Below are 23,477 nucleotides of genomic sequence, written 5' to 3'. Positions count from 1 at the left end.
CCAAATCTAAAAAAACACTGGATTTACCACGAAATGAATATTTGAAAGCACTAACCAGACCGTCATTACAATGCACAGAAATGAAATAAACCCAAAATATTGAAAATTAAAAAAATCAGTTCAAAACGTGCACCTTTTGACTTGAACACGATTGACGCCAAACTGATTGATTAGCCCCGGTTCCCCTACGCACGATTTCCTGTTAAAATACGCCTCTGTATTGTTTTGTCATCGTCGACGATCATTAGATACAAAATATACAAGTTATACACAAGTTCGTCAACCACCTAGATATCATCTATCAATATTCGAGTGGAGGGTGTAGTATTTATTGTTTAGAGCATCTTCCTCTCATGTATTTTTCTCGACGCATTTATAGCTAGTCTGATACGTCGACTTTCCGTCCGATGTATGGTTTCATCATCATTTCAAAGATCGTACCAATCGTGTCAATCCGCGCTCTTCGAATTAATAATATTAAACAAGGGGCGTGAAAGTCTATCACCTTGCCGTAGCCCAAGACAAGAGAGCGTTCAAAGCAGCTCGTCTGGCAATTGATCACCACCCGCGGTTTTTTTGTTCCTTAGCCTACCGATCTTCTATCTTAGCATAGATTAGGTGCTTGGAATCTGCTCCGGCTGGACATGCAGCTAGAGTAATTCCTGTGCCATATTATTTCGTTTCGACCTCTTTACAAGTCAACCTGTGGCGTGGCTTTTTCATAGAATTTTTCGTGTCATTTACGTCAATGCTTTGCGATAACGATCTTCCCCGGGAAATTTTCCCTCGCTAAGAACGTAAGAATTAGTTTTTCCGCATGTTGGTCAGGTGGCCTTGTGAATATCTTTGTGGGGCAAGGAGATATTTCGGACTACCATTCCTCGGAGGCAGCAAAGCTCACGCATCGTTGGCTGTTGCCGTGTGCGGCCGTCTGTACATTTAAGATCTCGCCGTGGGTAGCTATCGTAGGCTCATTCCAGTCACGCGTAGAATGTTTCCTTCTCCATCGGGTTTCATCTCGTGTTGGCAGCGTACGTTTATTATGCTGTAATTGAAGAAATGGCATTTAATTTTTAACACACACATCAGTTCCTTGTACACTAGATATACCACTACTCTCAGTGCCGTACCTAAGAAAATTTGCGCCCGGGGTAAAATTTGATTTACCGCCTCCATCGTTGCATTAGTGGGCAAAAAATAAAAGTTTCTTCAACTCCATCACAGGAGGGATCGAATTGGTGAGTAATAAAAAGGTCAAACAGTTTTCTTTGCCGCCCTCTAGATACGTCTTTGGCTACTACTTCATGCCCTCTCAGAAAAGTTCCAGCAGTACTACGATGTGCAATTTGCGAGTTTACAGTTCTTTGTGTAATATTTGGTTGTACTCTGTGAAGTCAAGTGTTTTGCAGTGCCGTGTTCCTAGCTTTCAATTCCTTTATTCATTGACCTGTCGCCGATTGTTCTGATTCGTAATTCTTATTAGAATATTTGTACTATGAATGCGTTGAAAATATGTACACAAATATTTATTTATTCGTAAAAAATATTGCCAATCACGCAATTCATTCGTTGTTGAGATATCGTGCAAATGCTATCAGGTGTACAACTTTGCTTCCGCCGTTTTCCGATAGGTGGCTGTACCGGCTGAGGCTGGTCAAAACACATAGATGATAATGCCTTTAAAGTGAGTGTGTACAGTGCCTAACGAATTGTCATCGCCGTCTCAGTGACAGTTGTTCTTGTTTTCGTATTATTCACGCACGAAAATGTCTGTTTATGTGCCCAATTTTCGCCATTTGCGGGAAGTTTTACTTTTTTGTTACAATTCGAAAAAAATGCAGCTTAAGCGCATCGAATGCTCTCAGAAACTTACGGTGATGCTGCTCTGAGTAAAAGAACGTGTCGGGAGTGGTTTCAACGTTTTACTAGAATATTTGGTGATTTCGATGTCGAAGACAAACATGGTGGTGGAAGAGAAAAAACCTTCAAAGATGAACAACTAGAAGCATTGCTTGATGAAGATTCGTGCCAAACCCAAGAAGAGCTTGCCGAATCGTTGGGAGTAAGTCAGCAAGCCATTTCAAAACGTCTCAAGGCCCTGGGCATGATTCAGAAAGAAGGAAACTGGGTGCCGTACGAGTTGAAACCGAGGGACATCGAGCGCTGTCTATTTGTATGTGAGCAACTGCTTCAAAGACAAAATCGTAAGGGGTTTTTACATCGAATCGTAACCGGTGATGAAAAGTGTTTTCGATACGATAATCCTAAACGCAGAAAATCATGGGGAAAGCCCGGGCATGCTATTTCGTCGAAGGCAAAACCCAATATTCTCGGCACCAAGGTTATGATTAGTATTTGGTGGGATCAGCCCGGTGTGAATTACTACGAGCTCTTAAAACCGGGTGAAACCATCACAGGTGATCGCTACCGAACGCAACTGATGCGCCTTAGTCGCGCACTAAAAGAAAAGCGGCCACAATATCAAGAGCGACATGACAAAGTCATCCTCCAACACGACAATGCTCGGCCTCACGTCGCAAAAGTAGAAGTGCTTGATAAAGTGTATTATTCCATACATTAAGGTGAAATGTAGCGGAATGCGAAAATCGCGTTTTTGATCAATTATTCAAAAACTAGACCGATTTTCGAAAAACCAAGAACACTTAAGTAATTGGTTTTTGAAATGTATAAACGGTTACTGTTCCGTTCCCCGGGGATGATTTTAGAACTGAAAAGTGGTGTTTGTAGCAGAATTTCACAAAAAATCTGAAAATGCAACTCAAAATTATAAAATATTAGCTAAAACAACCGAAATTTGGAAAAGTTTATATAAACTTTTCCGCATTTTTTTTATTGCTTGCGCGCTGCTGTTTCGTATTGAGGTGGTGTGAGAAATGCACGGTGGGCACGGTGGCATTATCGTGAGCAGAAATTACATATAAAATAATGACGCGAGTTTATGCAGCATTGGGGTTTGTGTTGAAATAAAAACGAGTTGAATACAATAAAATGGGTATTGTAAGAAATTGTTTATTTTTTTATTAACTGTCATTTATAATGCTAATAATGTCCAATTCTGTTGACTCATAGCATAACTTCGATTACATGGCTAGTGCTACGATCCTATTGACTAAACAGAAATAATACTTTCTACTTATTCGAAGATGATAATGAAAGTCAATTAGAATGGAATATATTGGCATTGAATGTATTCGATAAGTAAATTCGACCGCGCTCTATCATGCGAGTCAAGTAAATACTTTTACGTAAATTCTATCTTATCGGCAGGAAGAGCCTGGTGAACGACTTGCAAAGATATCAAAAATACTTGAATGTTATCTCGTCTTCAATCGTTCTTTTGAAGGAGAATCCATGCTTGCTACTAAACTTAGGCATACACATGGTTAGCGAGTTGGTCAATACATATACATATAACCTCATGTTAGTCATTCATAATTACTCATGATTTATAGCTCTAGTGTAAGAGTAATCACTAACAATAACGATTGAATTAGCATATATTCAAAGTGTGAAGGATTCAAAAATCCATTACGTAGAGTCTCATTTACAAGTCAATATAACGAGAGGTAAACCCACTGCGCTCAATCATTGGAAAAAAGTTCTTGTTTCTATGTGTCCGTTTTTCTTGGCATGCTTTGTGCGACGATTCGTTCAACTGAAGCGGATAAAATTTTGCGCGCATTTCATGACGCTACATTTCACCTTAAAGCTCACAATGGGCCTGTAAAGTTTTGGCCTGATTTGGAATCACAACAGCGAAGAATTGCTACAATGGTAATCCTAGCAAGTTTACAACAAAAAGCTGTGCTGATATAAGTCTACATGGATAAAAATTCATTGCCGGTACCATGATTAAAAATTCATGAAAAATGTAGAGTAGCAGGAAACGCTGAAATGGGAAGTCTTGTCCCACACGCCGTATTCCCCAGATGTCGCCCCTTCTGACTTCCACCTATTCCGTTCGATGGCACACGGCCTGGCAGATCAACATTTTCAATCCTTCGAAGAGTTGGAAAAATGGATAGCTTCATGGATAGCGTCAAAAGAGGACTCCATTTTTCGAGCCGGGATCCGAAAATAGCTGGAAAGATGGAAGAAAGTTGTCGCTAGCGACGGACAATACTTTGAATAATACATCTGTAAGCTTTTAATTTAGGAGAAAACGGCGGCAGCAAAGTTGTACACCTGATAATAGAAAAAAGTGGTTTGCGACAGGGGCCGTACAATCCACATATAACGATACATTTTTTTTACACCATCATTTTTGAAAAATATTTCGTTCATATACCAATAAGTTTATATGGAATACAAAAACCTGATGGCTAAATAACAACTTTAGACATTAGTTGTGTAGTTCCCTGTAGGTTTTGGTTTCTTTCAATCTGTGATTAGGCATCAGTTTCTTGTCGCTTAACGGTCTAGTTTAGTAGACTTATGAAAACCGTACAGAGGGATCATTAGAATCCGATGTTATTTTGAATAACAAAAGGAAACCTAAAAAGTGTTGCACACTGTGAAGTTTCTCCAGGCCTGTTATATTTACCATTTTGCACGGTGAAAAATTGATTTTTTTACATAGCTGATGGATCTCTTAATGCATACATTGAATCGTTAGATATTTCAATTTACTACTTATTGGAACATTCTCGGAATAAAAACAAACATTTCTCTTTTAAACACTGACTCTGAAAACTGTCACTAACTATCCCATTCCAAACTATTGGAGCTTTATTAGGTTTAGGTCATAGTTTAGTCTAATTTTAAAGTTTCTTCGAAATGGTACAAGAAGAATGATATGATGCGAACCGTTCAAATGGTTGATCTGTAACTTCAAATGAGTGGTGGGTTGTTGCATCTCACCAATAGAGGCTATATTATCCTTTCTGTATATTCATCCTTCCCCCTAAATCAAAGTCCCATGTCGTCCCCACTGTCACTTTTTCAACATTGCTCGAAATACTGTAATAAAATAGGCTATTTCGTCACCCTTGAATCCCTCCGTTTATTAGAGGGAACATATCCATTGTAAGATTACATTCGCTTTAGTTAGTAATATGTAGACACAGCTGATCAGCACGGTATTAGTACCAGGCACAGCGCAGCACGAGTGAGTTCTGTGACACCTCAGTAGTTCATATTTTGCGTGATCTCATAATTTGGCTTTGCTGAGAAGCATCTGTCGTTTTACCATTGAGCCAAAGAAATTCCGATTGTTGCAGGAGCAAAGACTGCTGCTGGAAGATCTGCTGGAGCAGGAAAAACGAGAGCAAGCTGGTCAGGTCGCGGTTAATGATGTCAGTAACCCTGGTCTGCAACCGAGTATGTTAAGCGAACAGGTAAGGATTTGTCGGGCACATCGGAAGAAGTGGAGTGTGTTTGATTTTCTGAATTTCATAGGATGCAAATTTATTAGTTTGTATTTATGTGATATTTGTGTTGATGTTGGGTTGTGCTCAATTACCTTATTTTTTATATTGTATTATGAATGCTATAATCATTATTCATATACTAGTAAACTGCACTATAACAAATGAATATAATGTTGTGGAGTCATGTTTGAACATATTCAGTGGATTCTACTATCTTAGAAGAAATTACACATCGCAAACGATCTGGAGATCGTACATGCATAAAAACAACGCCCATCCAACTTCAAACTATCAGTTTTGATACAGACTTGAGCTGTAATAAAAAAATGTTTGATATCATTTTGTACCATAATGCTTGCTTACGTCCGTATCAACTATTTGACGAACACATACTTTCGAACGAATTCGAATAAGCCATTCTTGTTTTCACTCGAATGTGTACGAATGCGATTCCTGTGCAAAAGAAGGATCGGCCGCGTAGGTAGTTTTTTTAGGATGATTCCAAGCATCAAGGAAGTGACGAATAATAAATAAATATTGTACTCAGGACCAATTTTATTTAAATCGGTAAATGAATTTTTCAAATTAAACTTCGTGCAAAGTAAGAAAAAGGCATTTAAAATAGCAGTCCGAACAGTAGTATCTGCGAAAAATATGTTGCATTTTTCCTGCAATTTTTTCATGTTTTCGATAGTCTACATATTTATTACATTGATAAAATCATACATTTAATATAAAATAAAGCATGTTTACTCATGGCGTATTTTCCATAAAGTACCTAATAGATATAAAATTTGATCCGCAAAAACTTGGAACCGCGCATATATTCGAAGGCTCGCCAGAAAAAAACAGCATTTTACTATGACTGCTATACTTTCTAAATGTTCTATGCAAAACACAAATTTATGATTTGATTGCAAATCACCTTTAGATTCGAAAATAAATTTGTTGGAAATCGGTTATCATATTTTCTTGCAAACGTTTGAATTCATTCGAGTGAAAACAAGAATGGCTTATTCGTATTCGTTCGAAAGTACCGTTTCGTCGTATGGTCGATACGGACGTAAACAACAATGAGGGTGATTATTTGGATGTTCAAGTAGAAGTGCTTGATAAAGTGTATTATTCCATACATTAAAGCTCACAATGGACCTGTAAAGTTTTGGTCTGATTTGGAATAACAACAGCGAAGAATTGCTACAATGGTATTCCTAGCAAGTTTATAACAAAAAGCTGTGCTGATATAAGTCTACACGGATAAAAATCCATTTTTAATCATAAATCATAAAATCATGAAAAATGTGTTCTCTTGAAATTTCATGAGCAAAATTATCGATGTCATGAAAAAATTTATGGGAGATGACTTATTGTTCATGATGTTAATCATTTTGCTCATGAAACCATAAATAATAAGGTATGATTGACATGTTTCATGATTTTTAGTTATGGTAATATGGCAGATGCTTTTCTGGCTTCATTGACCGGAGAGCCTCTATTAAACTTAGACTGTCCGTGACAATGAAGTGACAGTCTTTGGGCAAGATTTCTCAAAGTCTCAAATAGTCTCAAAGGTGGACAATAGCAGCTAATTCTGCTACGTAAAAAGCCGGATCATTCAGTTTATACGAAGCGGTGGTGTTCTGATTGAAGATGCCGAAGCCTGTGGACTAGGGATGGTACTCGGAAGGCAAAGTATCGATACCTAGGGTATCGGGATACCAAAATTTTGGGTATCGATACAAGATATCAAAAGGCAATAAAGTATCGATACTTGTAAGTATCAATTGATACTTGCGCAGCAATCATTTCGAAACAAAATAATATGGTCGACTGTGGCGTTATTTTATCATGTGCAGAAAAGTTTTTCCATAAATTTGTTGTGCCACCACTATACGCATATTTCTTGCCACATAAATTGCACTTTGCGTTTCGCTACTTTTGGTCCACGTCACGCAGAATTTCCGTAAGCCACTTTGTGTTGGAGCCATGACGATTTCACATTTCACTTATTTTCTCAAAAAACCTTCATGTCGATACACGGATACTACACAAAAAGTTTGACTAAAAGCCAATTCCTATTGAACATTTAGGAGTTTTGTTGGTTTGTGCAAAATCACATATTTTGTTTCTATTTCTTCGCGTTTCGCCTTCGGATCATCAGTGCTGTGCTAGCGATTTAAATTGAAAGACTACACGCGAGATGGCAGTTCAATTTGAACTACTTCAAGCAAAGCAAAGTCCTGGCATTACATTCCTTTTGTGGAATTTGGCCTTTCTGTTTCAACAGACTTCGCAGCCGATTCTTAGTGTACAGAATCATTGCATGGCTAGTACTATGGATCCTACTGACACTAAGAATCCTTCCAGGTCGGGGCTCGAACATACGACAACTGGCTTGTAAGAGCAGCGCCCTATGCATTGAATCACCAACCCGGGCCTTCAAGCACTATTGCTATTACGACGGGACTGTGGATGGACGGAACGGGAGCACCAGGCTCGCACATGTATTGGTATGACGTGGACTGGCCATCGTTGAAATTCGTTCTCGACAATATCGCGTCGTCCAGCAGGCGCACTGAGAGAGAGAGAAAGTTTTTCTGTTTAAAGCCTCTATAATTGAAACAAAAAATGTTCCGTCGTAATGGGAATTGACTTTAATCTGTTGCGATACCGTAAGTATCGAGACCAAAAGTATCGATATTAACAGTATCGCTCTGATGTGATATCGATACCAAAAATATCCGATTCTTGAAAGAAAGTATCGATACCTCAAAGTATCAGCTCGGTATCGGACATCCCTACTGTGGACCCGTTGATGTTTGATCCATCAGTGTAAACATAATTTCACAATTGACTGTTCTAAATTTATTATAAAAAACCCTTCTTAATCCACCTAGTGGTGTGATAATGCCTTTCTCTTCTTTCATAACAGTCTCATGAAAATATGTTTCATACTTTTATTAAATAATTTTGGATACTAATTTTGACACCAATTGATTCAGATTGATTCGAGTAGTTCACAAAAGCATGCTTCAGTGTTTATGTCACACAGTCAGCATCATTTTTCCAAACTAGTGCTTGACATTTGCGTTGCCTATTTGTATGAGAACAGTGATGCTAATCTAAAATAAAAAAAGCCTTCTTAGTCCACTTAGTGAAATTTTCATATATCTTGAAAAATCACCATAGGGGGGAGTACATGAAATTTTCGAAATCGAAAAAAAATTTTTGATTCCAAAAGGCTTAGAATTGCATGAAACGTCGAGATTTAGTGTCATCTCGAAAAAAAATTTTTTTGAAAAAGTCGACTTTTTGGGACTTAGAAAAAATATGAAAATTTTTCTAAGTCCCAGAAAGTTGATTTTTTCAAAAAAAAATTTTTTCGGGATAACACTAAATTTCGATGTTTTATGCAGTTTTAAGAGTTTTGGCATCAAAAAAAATTTTTTATTTTGGAAATTTCATGTACTCCCCCCTATGGTGCTTTTTCAAGATCGATAATTGTCAAACCTTTACCACCGGGCAGCACCCCTTAAGCATGTCCAATTTAGGTCAAATTTTGCATGAAGGCTTTTTTCGAGGTGCTTGAACTTTTGAGCACTAAAACTTTACGAAAATAGAGTTGATCCCAAAATTTTGGCACCCTTATATATACAAGAGCGGTAAAAATCAACGTGTTTTGTCGGTTACGTCACTTATACAATCATATTTCTGGAACCAAAAGTCACAGCCATTTGATCTTCGAACTTGATCAATGGCTCGCCAGTAGCTTTCAAACGAGTCCAAGTTTGTTAAAATCGGATCAGCCATCTCTGAGAAAATTGAGCGCGTTCAAATACAACGCTTTTTGTCGGTTACGTCACTTATACAATCATATCTCCGGAACCAAAAGTCACAGCCATTTGATCTTCGAACTTGATCAATGGTCCGACAGTAGCTTTCAAACGAGCCCAAGTTTGTTAAAATCGGTTCAGCCATCTCTGAGAAAATTGAGCGCGTTCAAATAGCACGATTTTTGTCGGTTACGTCACTTATACAATCATATCTCCGGAACCAAAAGTCACAGCCATTTGATCTTCGAACTTGATCAATGGCCCGCCAGTAGCTTTCAAACGAGTCCAAGTTTGTTCAAATCGGTTCAGCCATCTCTGAGAAAATTGAGCGCGTTCAAATACAACGCTTTTTGTCGGTTACGTCACTTATAGAATCATATCTCCTGAACCAAAAATCACAGCCATTTGATCTTCGAACTTGATCAATGGCCCGACAGTAGCTTTCAAACGAGCCCAAGTTTGTTCAAATCGGTTCAGCCATCTCTGAGAAAATTGAGCGCGTTCAAATATCTTCGAAAAGTGCACACACATACACACACACACACATACACACACACACACACACATACACACACACACACACAGACATTTTCCGATCTCGACGAACTGAGTCGAATGGTATATAACACTATGGGTCTCCGAGGCTCCGTTCGAAAGTCGGTTTTTCCAGCAATTCTAATACCTTTCTATAGAGAAAGGCAAAAAGCCTTCTTAGTCCACTTAGTGAAATTTTCATATATCTTGAAAAATCACCATAGGGGGGAGTACATGAAATTTTCGAAATCGAAAAAAAATTTTTGATGCCAAAAGGCTTAGAATTGCATGAAACGTCGAGATTTAGTGTCATCTCGAAAAAAAATTTTTTTGAAAAAGTCGACTTTTTGGGACTTAGAAAAAATATGAAAATTTTTCTAAGTCCCAGAAAGTTGATTTTTTCAAAAAAAAATTTTTTCGGGATAACACTAAATTTCGATGTTTTATGCAGTTTTAAGAGTTTTGGCATCAAAAAAAATTTTTTATTTTGGAAATTTCATGTACTCCCCCCTATGGTGCTTTTTCAAGATCGATAATTGTCAAACCTTTACCACCGGGCAGCACCCCTTAAGCATGTCCAATTTAGGTCAAATTTTGCATGAAGGCTTTTTTCGAGGTGCTTGAACTTTTGAGCACTAGAACTTTACGAAAATAGAGTTGATCCCAAAATTTTGGCACCCTTATATATACAAGAGCGGTAAAAATCAACGTGTTTTGTCGGTTACGTCACTTATACAATCATATTTCTGGAACCAAAAGTCACAGCCATTTGATCTTCGAACTTGATCAATGGCTCGCCAGTAGCTTTCAAACGAGTCCAAGTTTGTTAAAATCGGATCAGCCATCTCTGAGAAAATTGAGCGCGTTCAAATACAACGCTTTTTGTCGGTTACGTCACTTATACAATCATATCTCCGGAACCAAAAGTCACAGCCATTTGATCTTCGAACTTGATCAATGGTCCGACAGTAGCTTTCAAACGAGCCCAAGTTTGTTAAAATCGGTTCAGCCATCTCTGAGAAAATTGAGCGCGTTCAAATAGCACGATTTTTGTCGGTTACGTCACTTATACAATCATATCTCCGGAACCAAAAGTCACAGCCATTTGATCTTCGAACTTGATCAATGGCCCGCCAGTAGCTTTCAAACGAGTCCAAGTTTGTTCAAATCGGTTCAGCCATCTCTGAGAAAATTGAGCGCGTTCAAATACAACGCTTTTTGTCGGTTACGTCACTTATAGAATCATATCTCCTGAACCAAAAATCACAGCCATTTGATCTTCGAACTTGATCAATGGCCCGACAGTAGCTTTCAAACGAGCCCAAGTTTGTTCAAATCGGTTCAGCCATCTCTGAGAAAATTGAGCGCGTTCAAATATCTTCGAAAAGTGCACACACATACACACACACACACATACACACACACACATACACACACACACACACACACACACACACACACACAGACATTTTCCGATCTCGACGAACTGAGTCGAATGGTATATAACACTATGGGTCTCCGAGGCTCCGTTCGAAAGTCGGTTTTTCCAGCAATTCTAATACCTTTCTATAGAGAAAGGCAAAAAGCCTTCTTAGTCCACTTAGTGAAATTTTCATATATCTTGAAAAATCACCATAGGGGGGAGTACATGAAATTTTCGAAATCGAAAAAAAATTTTTGATGCCAAAAGGCTTAGAATTGCATGAAACGTCGAGATTTAGTGTCATCTCGAAAAAAAATTTTTTTGAAAAAGTCGACTTTTTGGGACTTAGAAAAAATATGAAAAAAGTCCCAGAAAGTTGATTTTTTCAAAAAAAAATTTTTTCGGGATAACACTAAATTTCGATGTTTTATGCAGTTTTAAGAGTTTTGGCATCAAAAAAAATTTTTTATTTTGGAAATTTCATGTACTCCCCCCTATGGTGCTTTTTCAAGATCGATAATTGTCAAACCTTTACCACCGGGCAGCACCCCTTAAGCATGTCCAATTTAGGTCAAATTTTACATGAAGGCTTTTTTCGAGGTGCTTGAACTTTTGAGCACTAGAACTTTACGAAAATAGAGTTGATCCCAAAATTTTGGCACCCTTATATATACAAGAGCGGTAAAAATCAACGTGTTTTGTCGGTTACGTCACTTATACAATCATATTTCTGGAACCAAAAGTCACAGCCATTTGATCTTCGAACTTGATCAATGGCTCGCCAGTAGCTTTCAAACGAGTCCAAGTTTGTTAAAATCGGATCAGCCATCTCTGAGAAAATTGAGCGCGTTCAAATACAACGCTTTTTGTCGGTTACGTCACTTATACAATCATATCTCCGGAACCAAAAGTCACAGCCATTTGATCTTCGAACTTGATCAATGGTCCGACAGTAGCTTTCAAACGAGCCCAAGTTTGTTAAAATCGGTTCAGCCATCTCTGAGAAAATTGAGCGCGTTCAAATAGCACGATTTTTGTCGGTTACGTCACTTATACAATCATATCTCCGGAACCAAAAGTCACAGCCATTTGATCTTCGAACTTGATCAATGGCCCGCCAGTAGCTTTCAAACGAGTCCAAGTTTGTTCAAATCGGTTCAGCCATCTCTGAGAAAATTGAGCGCGTTCAAATACAACGCTTTTTGTCGGTTACGTCACTTATAGAATCATATCTCCTGAACCAAAAATCACAGCCATTTGATCTTCGAACTTGATCAATGGCCCGACAGTAGCTTTCAAACGAGCCCAAGTTTGTTCAAATCGGTTCAGCCATCTCTGAGAAAATTGAGCGCGTTCAAATATCTTCGAAAAGTGCACACACATACACACACACACACATACACACACACACACATACACACACACATACACACACACACACACACAGACATTTTCCGATCTCGACGAACTGAGTCGAATGGTATATAACACTATGGGTCTCCGAGGCTCCGTTCGAAAGTCGGTTTTTCCAGCAATTCTAATACCTTTCTATAGAGAAAGGCAAAAAGCCTTCTTAGTCCACTTAGTGAAATTTTCATATATCTTGAAAAATCACCATAGGGGGGAGTACATGAAATTTTCGAAATCGAAAAAAAATTTTTGATGCCAAAAGGCTTAGAATTGCATGAAACGTCGAGATTTAGTGTCATCTCGAAAAAAAATTTTTTTGAAAAAGTCGACTTTTTGGGACTTAGAAAAAATATGAAAATTTTTCTAAGTCCCAGAAAGTTGATTTTTTCAAAAAAAAATTTTTTCGGGATAACACTAAATTTCGATGTTTTATGCAGTTTTAAGAGTTTTGGCATCAAAAAAAATTTTTTATTTTGGAAATTTCATGTACTCCCCCCTATGGTGCTTTTTCAAGATCGATAATTGTCAAACCTTTACCACCGGGCAGCACCCCTTAAGCATGTCCAATTTAGGTCAAATTTTGCATGAAGGCTTTTTTCGAGGTGCTTGAACTTTTGAGCACTAGAACTTTACGAAAATAGAGTTGATCCCAAAATTTTGGCACCCTTATATATACAAGAGCGGTAAAAATCAACGTGTTTTGTCGGTTACGTCACTTATACAATCATATTTCTGGAACCAAAAGTCACAGCCATTTGATCTTCGAACTTGATCAATGGCTCGCCAGTAGCTTTCAAACGAGTCCAAGTTTGTTAAAATCGGATCAGCCATCTCTGAGAAAATTGAGCGCGTTCAAATACAACGCTTTTTGTCGGTTACGTCACTTATACAATCATATCTCCGGAACCAAAAGTCACAGCCATTTGATCTTCGAACTTGATCAATGGTCCGACAGTAGCTTTCAAACGAGCCCAAGTTTGTTAAAATCGGTTCAGCCATCTCTGAGAAAATTGAGCGCGTTCAAATAGCACGATTTTTGTCGGTTACGTCACTTATACAATCATATCTCCGGAACCAAAAGTCACAGCCATTTGATCTTCGAACTTGATCAATGGCCCGCCAGTAGCTTTCAAACGAGTCCAAGTTTGTTCAAATCGGTTCAGCCATCTCTGAGAAAATTGAGCGCGTTCAAATACAACGCTTTTTGTCGGTTACGTCACTTATAGAATCATATCTCCTGAACCAAAAATCACAGCCATTTGATCTTCGAACTTGATCAATGGCCCGACAGTAGCTTTCAAACGAGCCCAAGTTTGTTCAAATCGGTTCAGCCATCTCTGAGAAAATTGAGCGCGTTCAAATATCTTCGAAAAGTGCACACACATACACACACACACATACACACACACACATACACACACACACACACACACACAGACATTTTCCGATCTCGACGAACTGAGTCGAATGGTATATAACACTATGGGTCTCCGAGGCTCCGTTCGAAAGTCGGTTTTTCCAGCAATTCTAATACCTTTCTATAGAGAAAGGCAAAAAGCCTTCTTAGTCCACTTAGTGAAATTTTCATATATCTTGAAAAATCACCATAGGGGGGAGTACATGAAATTTTCGAAATCGAAAAAAAATTTTTGATGCCAAAAGGCTTAGAATTGCATGAAACGTCGAGATTTAGTGTCATCTCGAAAAAAAATTTTTTTGAAAAAGTCGACTTTTTGGGACTTAGAAAAAATATGAAAATTTTTCTAAGTCCCAGAAAGTTGATTTTTTCAAAAAAAAATTTTTTCGGGATAACACTAAATTTCGATGTTTTATGCAGTTTTAAGAGTTTTGGCATCAAAAAAAATTTTTTATTTTGGAAATTTCATGTACTCCCCCCTATGGTGCTTTTTCAAGATCGATAATTGTCAAACCTTTACCACCGGGCAGCACCCCTTAAGCATGTCCAATTTAGGTCAAATTTTGCATGAAGGCTTTTTTCGAGGTGCTTGAACTTTTGAGCACTAGAACTTTACGAAAATAGAGTTGATCCCAAAATTTTGGCACCCTTATATATACAAGAGCGGTAAAAATCAACGTGTTTTGTCGGTTACGTCACTTATACAATCATATTTCTGGAACCAAAAGTCACAGCCATTTGATCTTCGAACTTGATCAATGGCTCGCCAGTAGCTTTCAAACGAGTCCAAGTTTGTTAAAATCGGATCAGCCATCTCTGAGAAAATTGAGCGCGTTCAAATACAACGCTTTTTGTCGGTTACGTCACTTATACAATCATATCTCCGGAACCAAAAGTCACAGCCATTTGATCTTCGAACTTGATCAATGGTCCGACAGTAGCTTTCAAAAGAGCCCAAGTTTGTTAAAATCGGTTCAGCCATCTCTGAGAAAATTGAGCGCGTTCAAATAGCACGATTTTTGTCGGTTACGTCACTTATACAATCATATCTCCGGAACCAAAAGTCACAGCCATTTGATCTTCGAACTTGATCAATGGCCCGCCAGTAGCTTTCAAACGAGTCCAAGTTTGTTCAAATCGGTTCAGCCATCTCTGAGAAAATTGAGCGCGTTCAAATACAACGCTTTTTGTCGGTTACGTCACTTATAGAATCATATCTCCTGAACCAAAAATCACAGCCATTTGATCTTCGAACTTGATCAATGGCCCGACAGTAGCTTTCAAACGAGCCCAAGTTTGTTCAAATCGGTTCAGCCATCTCTGAGAAAATTGAGCGCGTTCAAATATCTTCGAAAAGTGCACACACATACACACACACACACACACATACACACACACACACACACATACACACACACACACACACACACACAGACATTTTCCGATCTCGACGAACTGAGTCGAATGGTATATAACACTATGGGTCTCCGAGGCTCCGTTCGAAAGTCGGTTTTTCCAGCAATTCTAATACCTTTCTATAGAGAAAGGCAAAAAGCCTTCTTAGTCCACTTAGTGAAATTTTCATATATCTTGAAAAATCACCATAGGGGGGAGTACATGAAATTTTCGAAATCGAAAAAAAATTTTTGATGCCAAAAGGCTTAGAATTGCATGAAACGTCGAGATTTAGTGTCATCTCGAAAAAAAATTTTTTTGAAAAAGTCGACTTTTTGGGACTTAGAAAAAATATGAAAATTTTTCTAAGTCCCAGAAAGTTGATTTTTTCAAAAAAAAATTTTTTCGGGATAACACTAAATTTCGATGTTTTATGCAGTTTTAAGAGTTTTGGCATCAAAAAAAATTTTTTATTTTGGAAATTTCATGTACTCCCCCCTATGGTGCTTTTTCAAGATCGATAATTGTCAAACCTTTACCACCGGGCAGCACCCCTTAAGCATGTCCAATTTAGGTCAAATTTTGCATGAAGGCTTTTTTCGAGGTGCTTGAACTTTTGAGCACTAGAACTTTACGAAAATAGAGTTGATCCCAAAATTTTGGCACCCTTATATATACAAGAGCGGTAAAAATCAACGTGTTTTGTCGGTTACGTCACTTATACAATCATATTTCTGGAACCAAAAGTCACAGCCATTTGATCTTCGAACTTGATCAATGGCTCGCCAGTAGCTTTCAAACGAGTCCAAGTTTGTTAAAATCGGATCAGCCATCTCTGAGAAAATTGAGCGCGTTCAAATACAACGCTTTTTGTCGGTTACGTCACTTATACAATCATATCTCCGGAACCAAAAGTCACAGCCATTTGATCTTCGAACTTGATCAATGGTCCGACAGTAGCTTTCAAACGAGCCCAAGTTTGTTAAAATCGGTTCAGCCATCTCTGAGAAAATTGAGCGCGTTCAAATAGCACGATTTTTGTCGGTTACGTCACTTATACAATCATATCTCCGGAACCAAAAGTCACAGCCATTTGATCTTCGAACTTGATCAATGGCCCGCCAGTAGCTTTCAAACGAGTCCAAGTTTGTTCAAATCGGTTCAGCCATCTCTGAGAAAATTGAGCGCGTTCAAATACAACGCTTTTTGTCGGTTACGTCACTTATAGAATCATATCTCCTGAACCAAAAATCACAGCCATTTGATCTTCGAACTTGATCAATGGCCCGACAGTAGCTTTCAAACGAGCCCAAGTTTGTTCAAATCGGTTCAGCCATCTCTGAGAAAATTGAGCGCGTTCAAATATCTTCGAAAAGTGCACACACATACACACACACACACACATACACACACACACACATACACACACACACACACACACACAGACATTTTCCGATCTCGACGAACTGAGTCGAATGGTATATAACACTATGGGTCTCCGAGGCTCCGTTCGAAAGTCGGTTTTTCCAGCAATTCTAATACCTTTCTATAGAGAAAGGCAAAAAGCCTTCTTAGTCCACTTAGTGAAATTTTCATATATCTTGAAAAATCACCATAGGGGGGAGTACATGAAATTTTCGAAATCGAAAAAAAATTTTTGATGCCAAAAGGCTTAGAATTGCATGAAACGTCGAGATTTAGTGTCATCTCGAAAAAAATTTTTTTTGAAAAAGTCGACTTTTTGGGACTTAGAAAAAATATGAAAATTTTTCTAAGTCCCAGAAAGTTGATTTTTTCAAAAAAAAATTTTTTCGGGATAACACTAAATTTCGATGTTTTATGCAGTTTTAAGAGTTTTGGCATCAAAAAAAATTTTTTATTTTGGAAATTTCATGTACTCCCCCCTATGGTGCTTTTTCAAGATCGATAATTGTCAAACCTTTACCACCGGGCAGCACCCCTTAAGCATGTCCAATTTAGGTCAAATTTTGCATGAAGGCTTTTTTCGAGGTGCTTGAACTTTTGAGCACTAGAACTTTACGAAAATAGAGTTGATCCCAAAATTTTGGCACCCTTATATATACAAGAGCGGTAAAAATCAACGTGTTTTGTCGGTTACGTCACTTATACAATCATATTTCTGGAACCAAAAGTCACAGCCATTTGATCTTCGAACTTGATCAATGGCTCGCCAGTAGCTTTCAAACGAGTCCAAGTTTGTTAAAATCGGATCAGCCATCTCTGAGAAAATTGAGCGCGTTCAAATACAACGCTTTTTGTCGGTTACGTCACTTATACAATCATATCTCCGGAACCAAAAGTCACAGCCATTTGATCTTCGAACTTGATCAATGGTCCGACAGTAGCTTTCAAACGAGCCCAAGTTTGTTAAAATCGGTTCAGCCATCTCTGAGAAAATTGAGCGCGTTCAAATAGCACGATTTTTGTCGGTTACGTCACTTATACAATCATATCTCCGGAACCAAAAGTCACAGCCATTTGATCTTCGAACTTGATCAATGGCCCGCCAGTAGCTTTCAAACGAGTCCAAGTTTGTTCAAATCGGTTCAGCCATCTCTGAGAAAATTGAGCGCGTTCAAATACAACGCTTTTTGTCGGTTACGTCACTTATAGAATCATATCTCCTGAACCAAAAATCACAGCCATTTGATCTTCGAACTTGATCAATGGCCCGACAGTAGCTTTCAAACGAGCCCAAGTTTGTTCAAATCGGTTCAGCCATCTCTGAGAAAATTGAGCGCGTTCAAATATCTTCGAAAAGTGCACACACATACACACACACACACATACACACACACACACACACATACACACACACACACACACACACAGACATTTTCCGATCTCGACGAACTGAGTCGAATGGTATATAACACTATGGGTCTCCGAGGCTCCGTTCGAAAGTCGGTTTTTCCAGCAATTCTAATACCTTTCTATAGAGAAAGGCAAAAAGCCTTCTTAGTCCACTTAGTGAAATTTTCATATATCTTGAAAAATCACCATAGGGGGGAGTACATGAAATTTTCGAAATCGAAAAAAAATTTTTGATGCCAAAAGGCTTAGAATTGCATGAAACGTCGAGATTTAGTGTCATCTCGAAAAAAAATTTTTTTGAAAAAGTCGACTTTTTGGGACTTAGAAAAAATATGAAAATTTTTCTAAGTCCCAGAAAGTTGATTTTTTCAAAAAAAAATTTTTTCGGGATAACACTAAATTTCGATGTTTTATGCAGTTTTAAGAGTTTTGGCATCAAAAAAAATTTTTTATTTTGGAAATTTCATGTACTCCCCCCTATGGTGCTTTTTCAAGATCGATAATTGTCAAACCTTTACCACCGGGCAGCACCCCTTAAGCATGTCCAATTTAGGTCAAATTTTGCATGAAGGCTTTTTTCGAGGTGCTTGAACTTTTGAGCACTAGAACTTTACGAAAATAGAGTTGATCCCAAAATTTTGGCACCCTTATATATACAAGAGCGGTAAAAATCAACGTGTTTTGTCGGTTACGTCACTTATACAATCATATTTCTGGAACCAAAAGTCACAGCCATTTGATCTTCGAACTTGATCAATGGCTCGCCAGTAGCTTTCAAACGAGTCCAAGTTTGTTAAAATCGGATCAGCCATCTCTGAGAAAATTGAGCGCGTTCAAATACAACGCTTTTTGTCGGTTACGTCACTTATACAATCATATCTCCGGAACCAAAAGTCACAGCCATTTGATCTTCGAACTTGATCAATGGTCCGACAGTAGCTTTCAAAAGAGCCCAAGTTTGTTAAAATCGGTTCAGCCATCTCTGAGAAAATTGAGCGCGTTCAAATAGCACGATTTTTGTCGGTTACGTCACTTATACAATCATATCTCCGGAACCAAAAGTCACAGCCATTTGATCTTCGAACTTGATCAATGGCCCGCCAGTAGCTTTCAAACGAGTCCAAGTTTGTTCAAATCGGTTCAGCCATCTCTGAGAAAATTGAGCGCGTTCAAATACAACGCTTTTTGTCGGTTACGTCACTTATAGAATCATATCTCCTGAACCAAAAATCACAGCCATTTGATCTTCGAACTTGATCAATGGCCCGACAGTAGCTTTCAAACGAGCCCAAGTTTGTTCAAATCGGTTCAGCCATCTCTGAGAAAATTGAGCGCGTTCAAATATCTTCGAAAAGTGCACACACATACACACACACACACATACACACACACACACATACACACACACACACATACACACACACACACACACACAGACATTTTCCGATCTCGACGAACTGAGTCGAATGGTATATAACACTATGGGTCTCCGAGGCTCCGTTCGAAAGTCGGTTTTTCCAGCAATTCTAATACCTTTCTATAGAGAAAGGCAAAAAGCCTTCTTAGTCCACTTAGTGAAATTTTCATATATCTTGAAAAATCACCATAGGGGGGAGTACATGAAATTTTCGAAATCGAAAAAAAATTTTTGATGCCAAAAGGCTTAGAATTGCATGAAACGTCGAGATTTAGTGTCATCTCGAAAAAAAATTTTTTTGAAAAAGTCGACTTTTTGGGACTTAGAAAAAATATGAAAATTTTTCTAAGTCCCAGAAAGTTGATTTTTTCAAAAAAAAATTTTTTCGGGATAACACTAAATTTCGATGTTTTATGCAGTTTTAAGAGTTTTGGCATCAAAAAAAATTTTTTATTTTGGAAATTTCATGTACTCCCCCCTATGGTGCTTTTTCAAGATCGATAATTGTCAAACCTTTACCACCGGGCAGCACCCCTTAAGCATGTCCAATTTAGGTCAAATTTTGCATGAAGGCTTTTTTCGAGGTGCTTGAACTTTTGAGCACTAGAACTTTACGAAAATAGAGTTGATCCCAAAATTTTGGCACCCTTATATATACAAGAGCGGTAAAAATCAACGTGTTTTGTCGGTTACGTCACTTATACAATCATATTTCTGGAACCAAAAGTCACAGCCATTTGATCTTCGAACTTGATCAATGGCTCGCCAGTAGCTTTCAAACGAGTCCAAGTTTGTTAAAATCGGATCAGCCATCTCTGAGAAAATTGAGCGCGTTCAAATACAACGCTTTTTGTCGGTTACGTCACTTATACAATCATATCTCCGGAACCAAAAGTCACAGCCATTTGATCTTCGAACTTGATCAATGGTCCGACAGTAGCTTTCAAACGAGCCCAAGTTTGTTAAAATCGGTTCAGCCATCTCTGAGAAAATTGAGCGCGTTCAAATAGCACGATTTTTGTCGGTTACGTCACTTATACAATCATATCTCCGGAACCAAAAGTCACAGCCATTTGATCTTCGAACTTGATCAATGGCCCGCCAGTAGCTTTCAAACGAGTCCAAGTTTGTTCAAATCGGTTCAGCCATCTCTGAGAAAATTGAGCGCGTTCAAATACAACGCTTTTTGTCGGTTACGTCACTTATAGAATCATATCTCCTGAACCAAAAATCACAGCCATTTGATCTTCGAACTTGATCAATGGCCCGACAGTAGCTTTCAAACGAGCCCAAGTTTGTTCAAATCGGTTCAGCCATCTCTGAGAAAATTGAGCGCGTTCAAATATCTTCGAAAAGTGCACACACATACACACACACACACATACACACACACACACACATACACACACACAGACATTTTCCGATCTCGACGAACTGAGTCGAATGGTATATAACACTATGGGTCTCCGAGGCTCCGTTCGAAAGTCGGTTTTTCCAGCAATTCTAATACCTTTCTATAGAGAAAGGCAAAAAGCCTTCTTAGTCCACTTAGTGAAATTTTCATATATCTTGAAAAATCACCATAGGGGGGAGTACATGAAATTTTCGAAATCGAAAAAAAATTTTTGATGCCAAAAGGCTTAGAATTGCATGAAACGTCGAGATTTAGTGTCATCTCGAAAAAAAATTTTTTTGAAAAAGTCGACTTTTTGGGACTTAGAAAAAATATGAAAATTTTTCTAAGTCCCAGAAAGTTGATTTTTTCAAAAAAAAATTTTTTCGGGATAACACTAAATTTCGATGTTTTATGCAGTTTTAAGAGTTTTGGCATCAAAAAAAATTTTTTATTTTGGAAATTTCATGTACTCCCCCCTATGGTGCTTTTTCAAGATCGATAATTGTCAAACCTTTACCACCGGGCAGCACCCCTTAAGCATGTCCAATTTAGGTCAAATTTTGCATGAAGGCTTTTTTCGAGGTGCTTGAACTTTTGAGCACTAGAACTTTACGAAAATAGAGTTGATCCCAAAATTTTGGCACCCTTATATATACAAGAGCGGTAAAAATCAACGTGTTTTGTCGGTTACGTCACTTATACAATCATATTTCTGGAACCAAAAGTCACAGCCATTTGATCTTCGAACTTGATCAATGGCTCGCCAGTAGCTTTCAAACGAGTCCAAGTTTGTTAAAATCGGATCAGCCATCTCTGAGAAAATTGAGCGCGTTCAAATACAACGCTTTTTGTCGGTTACGTCACTTATACAATCATATCTCCGGAACCAAAAGTCACAGCCATTTGATCTTCGAACTTGATCAATGGTCCGACAGTAGCTTTCAAACGAGCCCAAGTTTGTTAAAATCGGTTCAGCCATCTCTGAGAAAATTGAGCGCGTTCAAATAGCACGATTTTTGTCGGTTACGTCACTTATACAATCATATCTCCGGAACCAAAAGTCACAGCCATTTGATCTTCGAACTTGATCAATGGCCCGCCAGTAGCTTTCAAACGAGTCCAAGTTTGTTCAAATCGGTTCAGCCATCTCTGAGAAAATTGAGCGCGTTCAAATACAACGCTTTTTGTCGGTTACGTCACTTATAGAATCATATCTCCTGAACCAAAAATCACAGCCATTTGATCTTCGAACTTGATCAATGGCCCGACAGTAGCTTTCAAACGAGCCCAAGTTTGTTCAAATCGGTTCAGCCATCTCTGAGAAAATTGAGCGCGTTCAAATATCTTCGAAAAGTGCACACACATACACACACACACATACACACACACACATACACACACACACATACACACACACACACAGACATTTTCCGATCTCGACGAACTGAGTCGAATGGTATATAACACTATGGGTCTCCGAGGCTCCGTTCGAAAGTCGGTTTTTCCAGCAATTCTAATACCTTTCTATAGAGAAAGGCAAAAAGCCTTCTTAGTCCACTTAGTGAAATTTTCATATATCTTGAAAAATCACCATAGGGGGGAGTACATGAAATTTTCGAAATCGAAAAAAAATTTTTGATGCCAAAAGGCTTAGAATTGCATGAAACGTCGAGATTTAGTGTCATCTCGAAAAAAAATTTTTTTGAAAAAGTCGACTTTTTGGGACTTAGAAAAAATATGAAAATTTTTCTAAGTCCCAGAAAGTTGATTTTTTCAAAAAAAAATTTTTTCGGGATAACACTAAATTTCGATGTTTTATGCAGTTTTAAGAGTTTTGGCATCAAAAAAAATTTTTTATTTTGGAAATTTCATGTACTCCCCCCTATGGTGCTTTTTCAAGATCGATAATTGTCAAACCTTTACCACCGGGCAGCACCCCTTAAGCATGTCCAATTTAGGTCAAATTTTGCATGAAGGCTTTTTTCGAGGTGCTTGAACTTTTGAGCACTAGAACTTTACGAAAATAGAGTTGATCCCAAAATTTTGGCACCCTTATATATACAAGAGCGGTAAAAATCAACGTGTTTTGTCGGTTACGTCACTTATACAATCATATTTCTGGAACCAAAAGTCACAGCCATTTGATCTTCGAACTTGATCAATGGCTCGCCAGTAGCTTTCAAACGAGTCCAAGTTTGTTAAAATCGGATCAGCCATCTCTGAGAAAATTGAGCGCGTTCAAATACAACGCTTTTTGTCGGTTACGTCACTTATACAATCATATCTCCGGAACCAAAAGTCACAGCCATTTGATCTTCGAACTTGATCAATGGTCCGACAGTAGCTTTCAAACGAGCCCAAGTTTGTTAAAATCGGTTCAGCCATCTCTGAGAAAATTGAGCGCGTTCAAATAGCACGATTTTTGTC

The 23,477-nt window shown here is 38.2% G+C and overlaps 1 protein-coding gene across 9 annotated transcripts in view; it reads left to right on the top strand.

The window, feature by feature from the left end:
* LOC131437888 (histone-lysine N-methyltransferase 2C-like) overlaps window positions 1–23,477 on the top strand; it is a 134,628-nt gene that overhangs the window by 36,271 nt on the left and 74,880 nt on the right. For 7 of the 9 annotated variants that reach the window (XM_058607535.1, XM_058607536.1, XM_058607538.1 and 4 more), the window contains one exon: window positions 5,241–5,357. The exons of the other annotated variants lie outside the window; for them this stretch is intronic. In XM_058607535.1, the coding sequence (XP_058463518.1) occupies window positions 5,241–5,357 (117 nt within the window). The remainder of the gene's footprint in view (window positions 1–5,240; window positions 5,358–23,477) is intronic. 9 annotated transcript variants of the gene reach the window in all.

This window comes from Malaya genurostris, chromosome 3 (assembly GCF_030247185.1).
Source record: "Malaya genurostris strain Urasoe2022 chromosome 3, Malgen_1.1, whole genome shotgun sequence".
NCBI classification, from domain to species: Eukaryota; Metazoa; Arthropoda; class Insecta; order Diptera; family Culicidae; genus Malaya; species Malaya genurostris.
The sequence above is the reverse complement of the archived record's forward strand: the minus strand, read 5'-3'. Positions and strand labels throughout refer to the sequence as shown.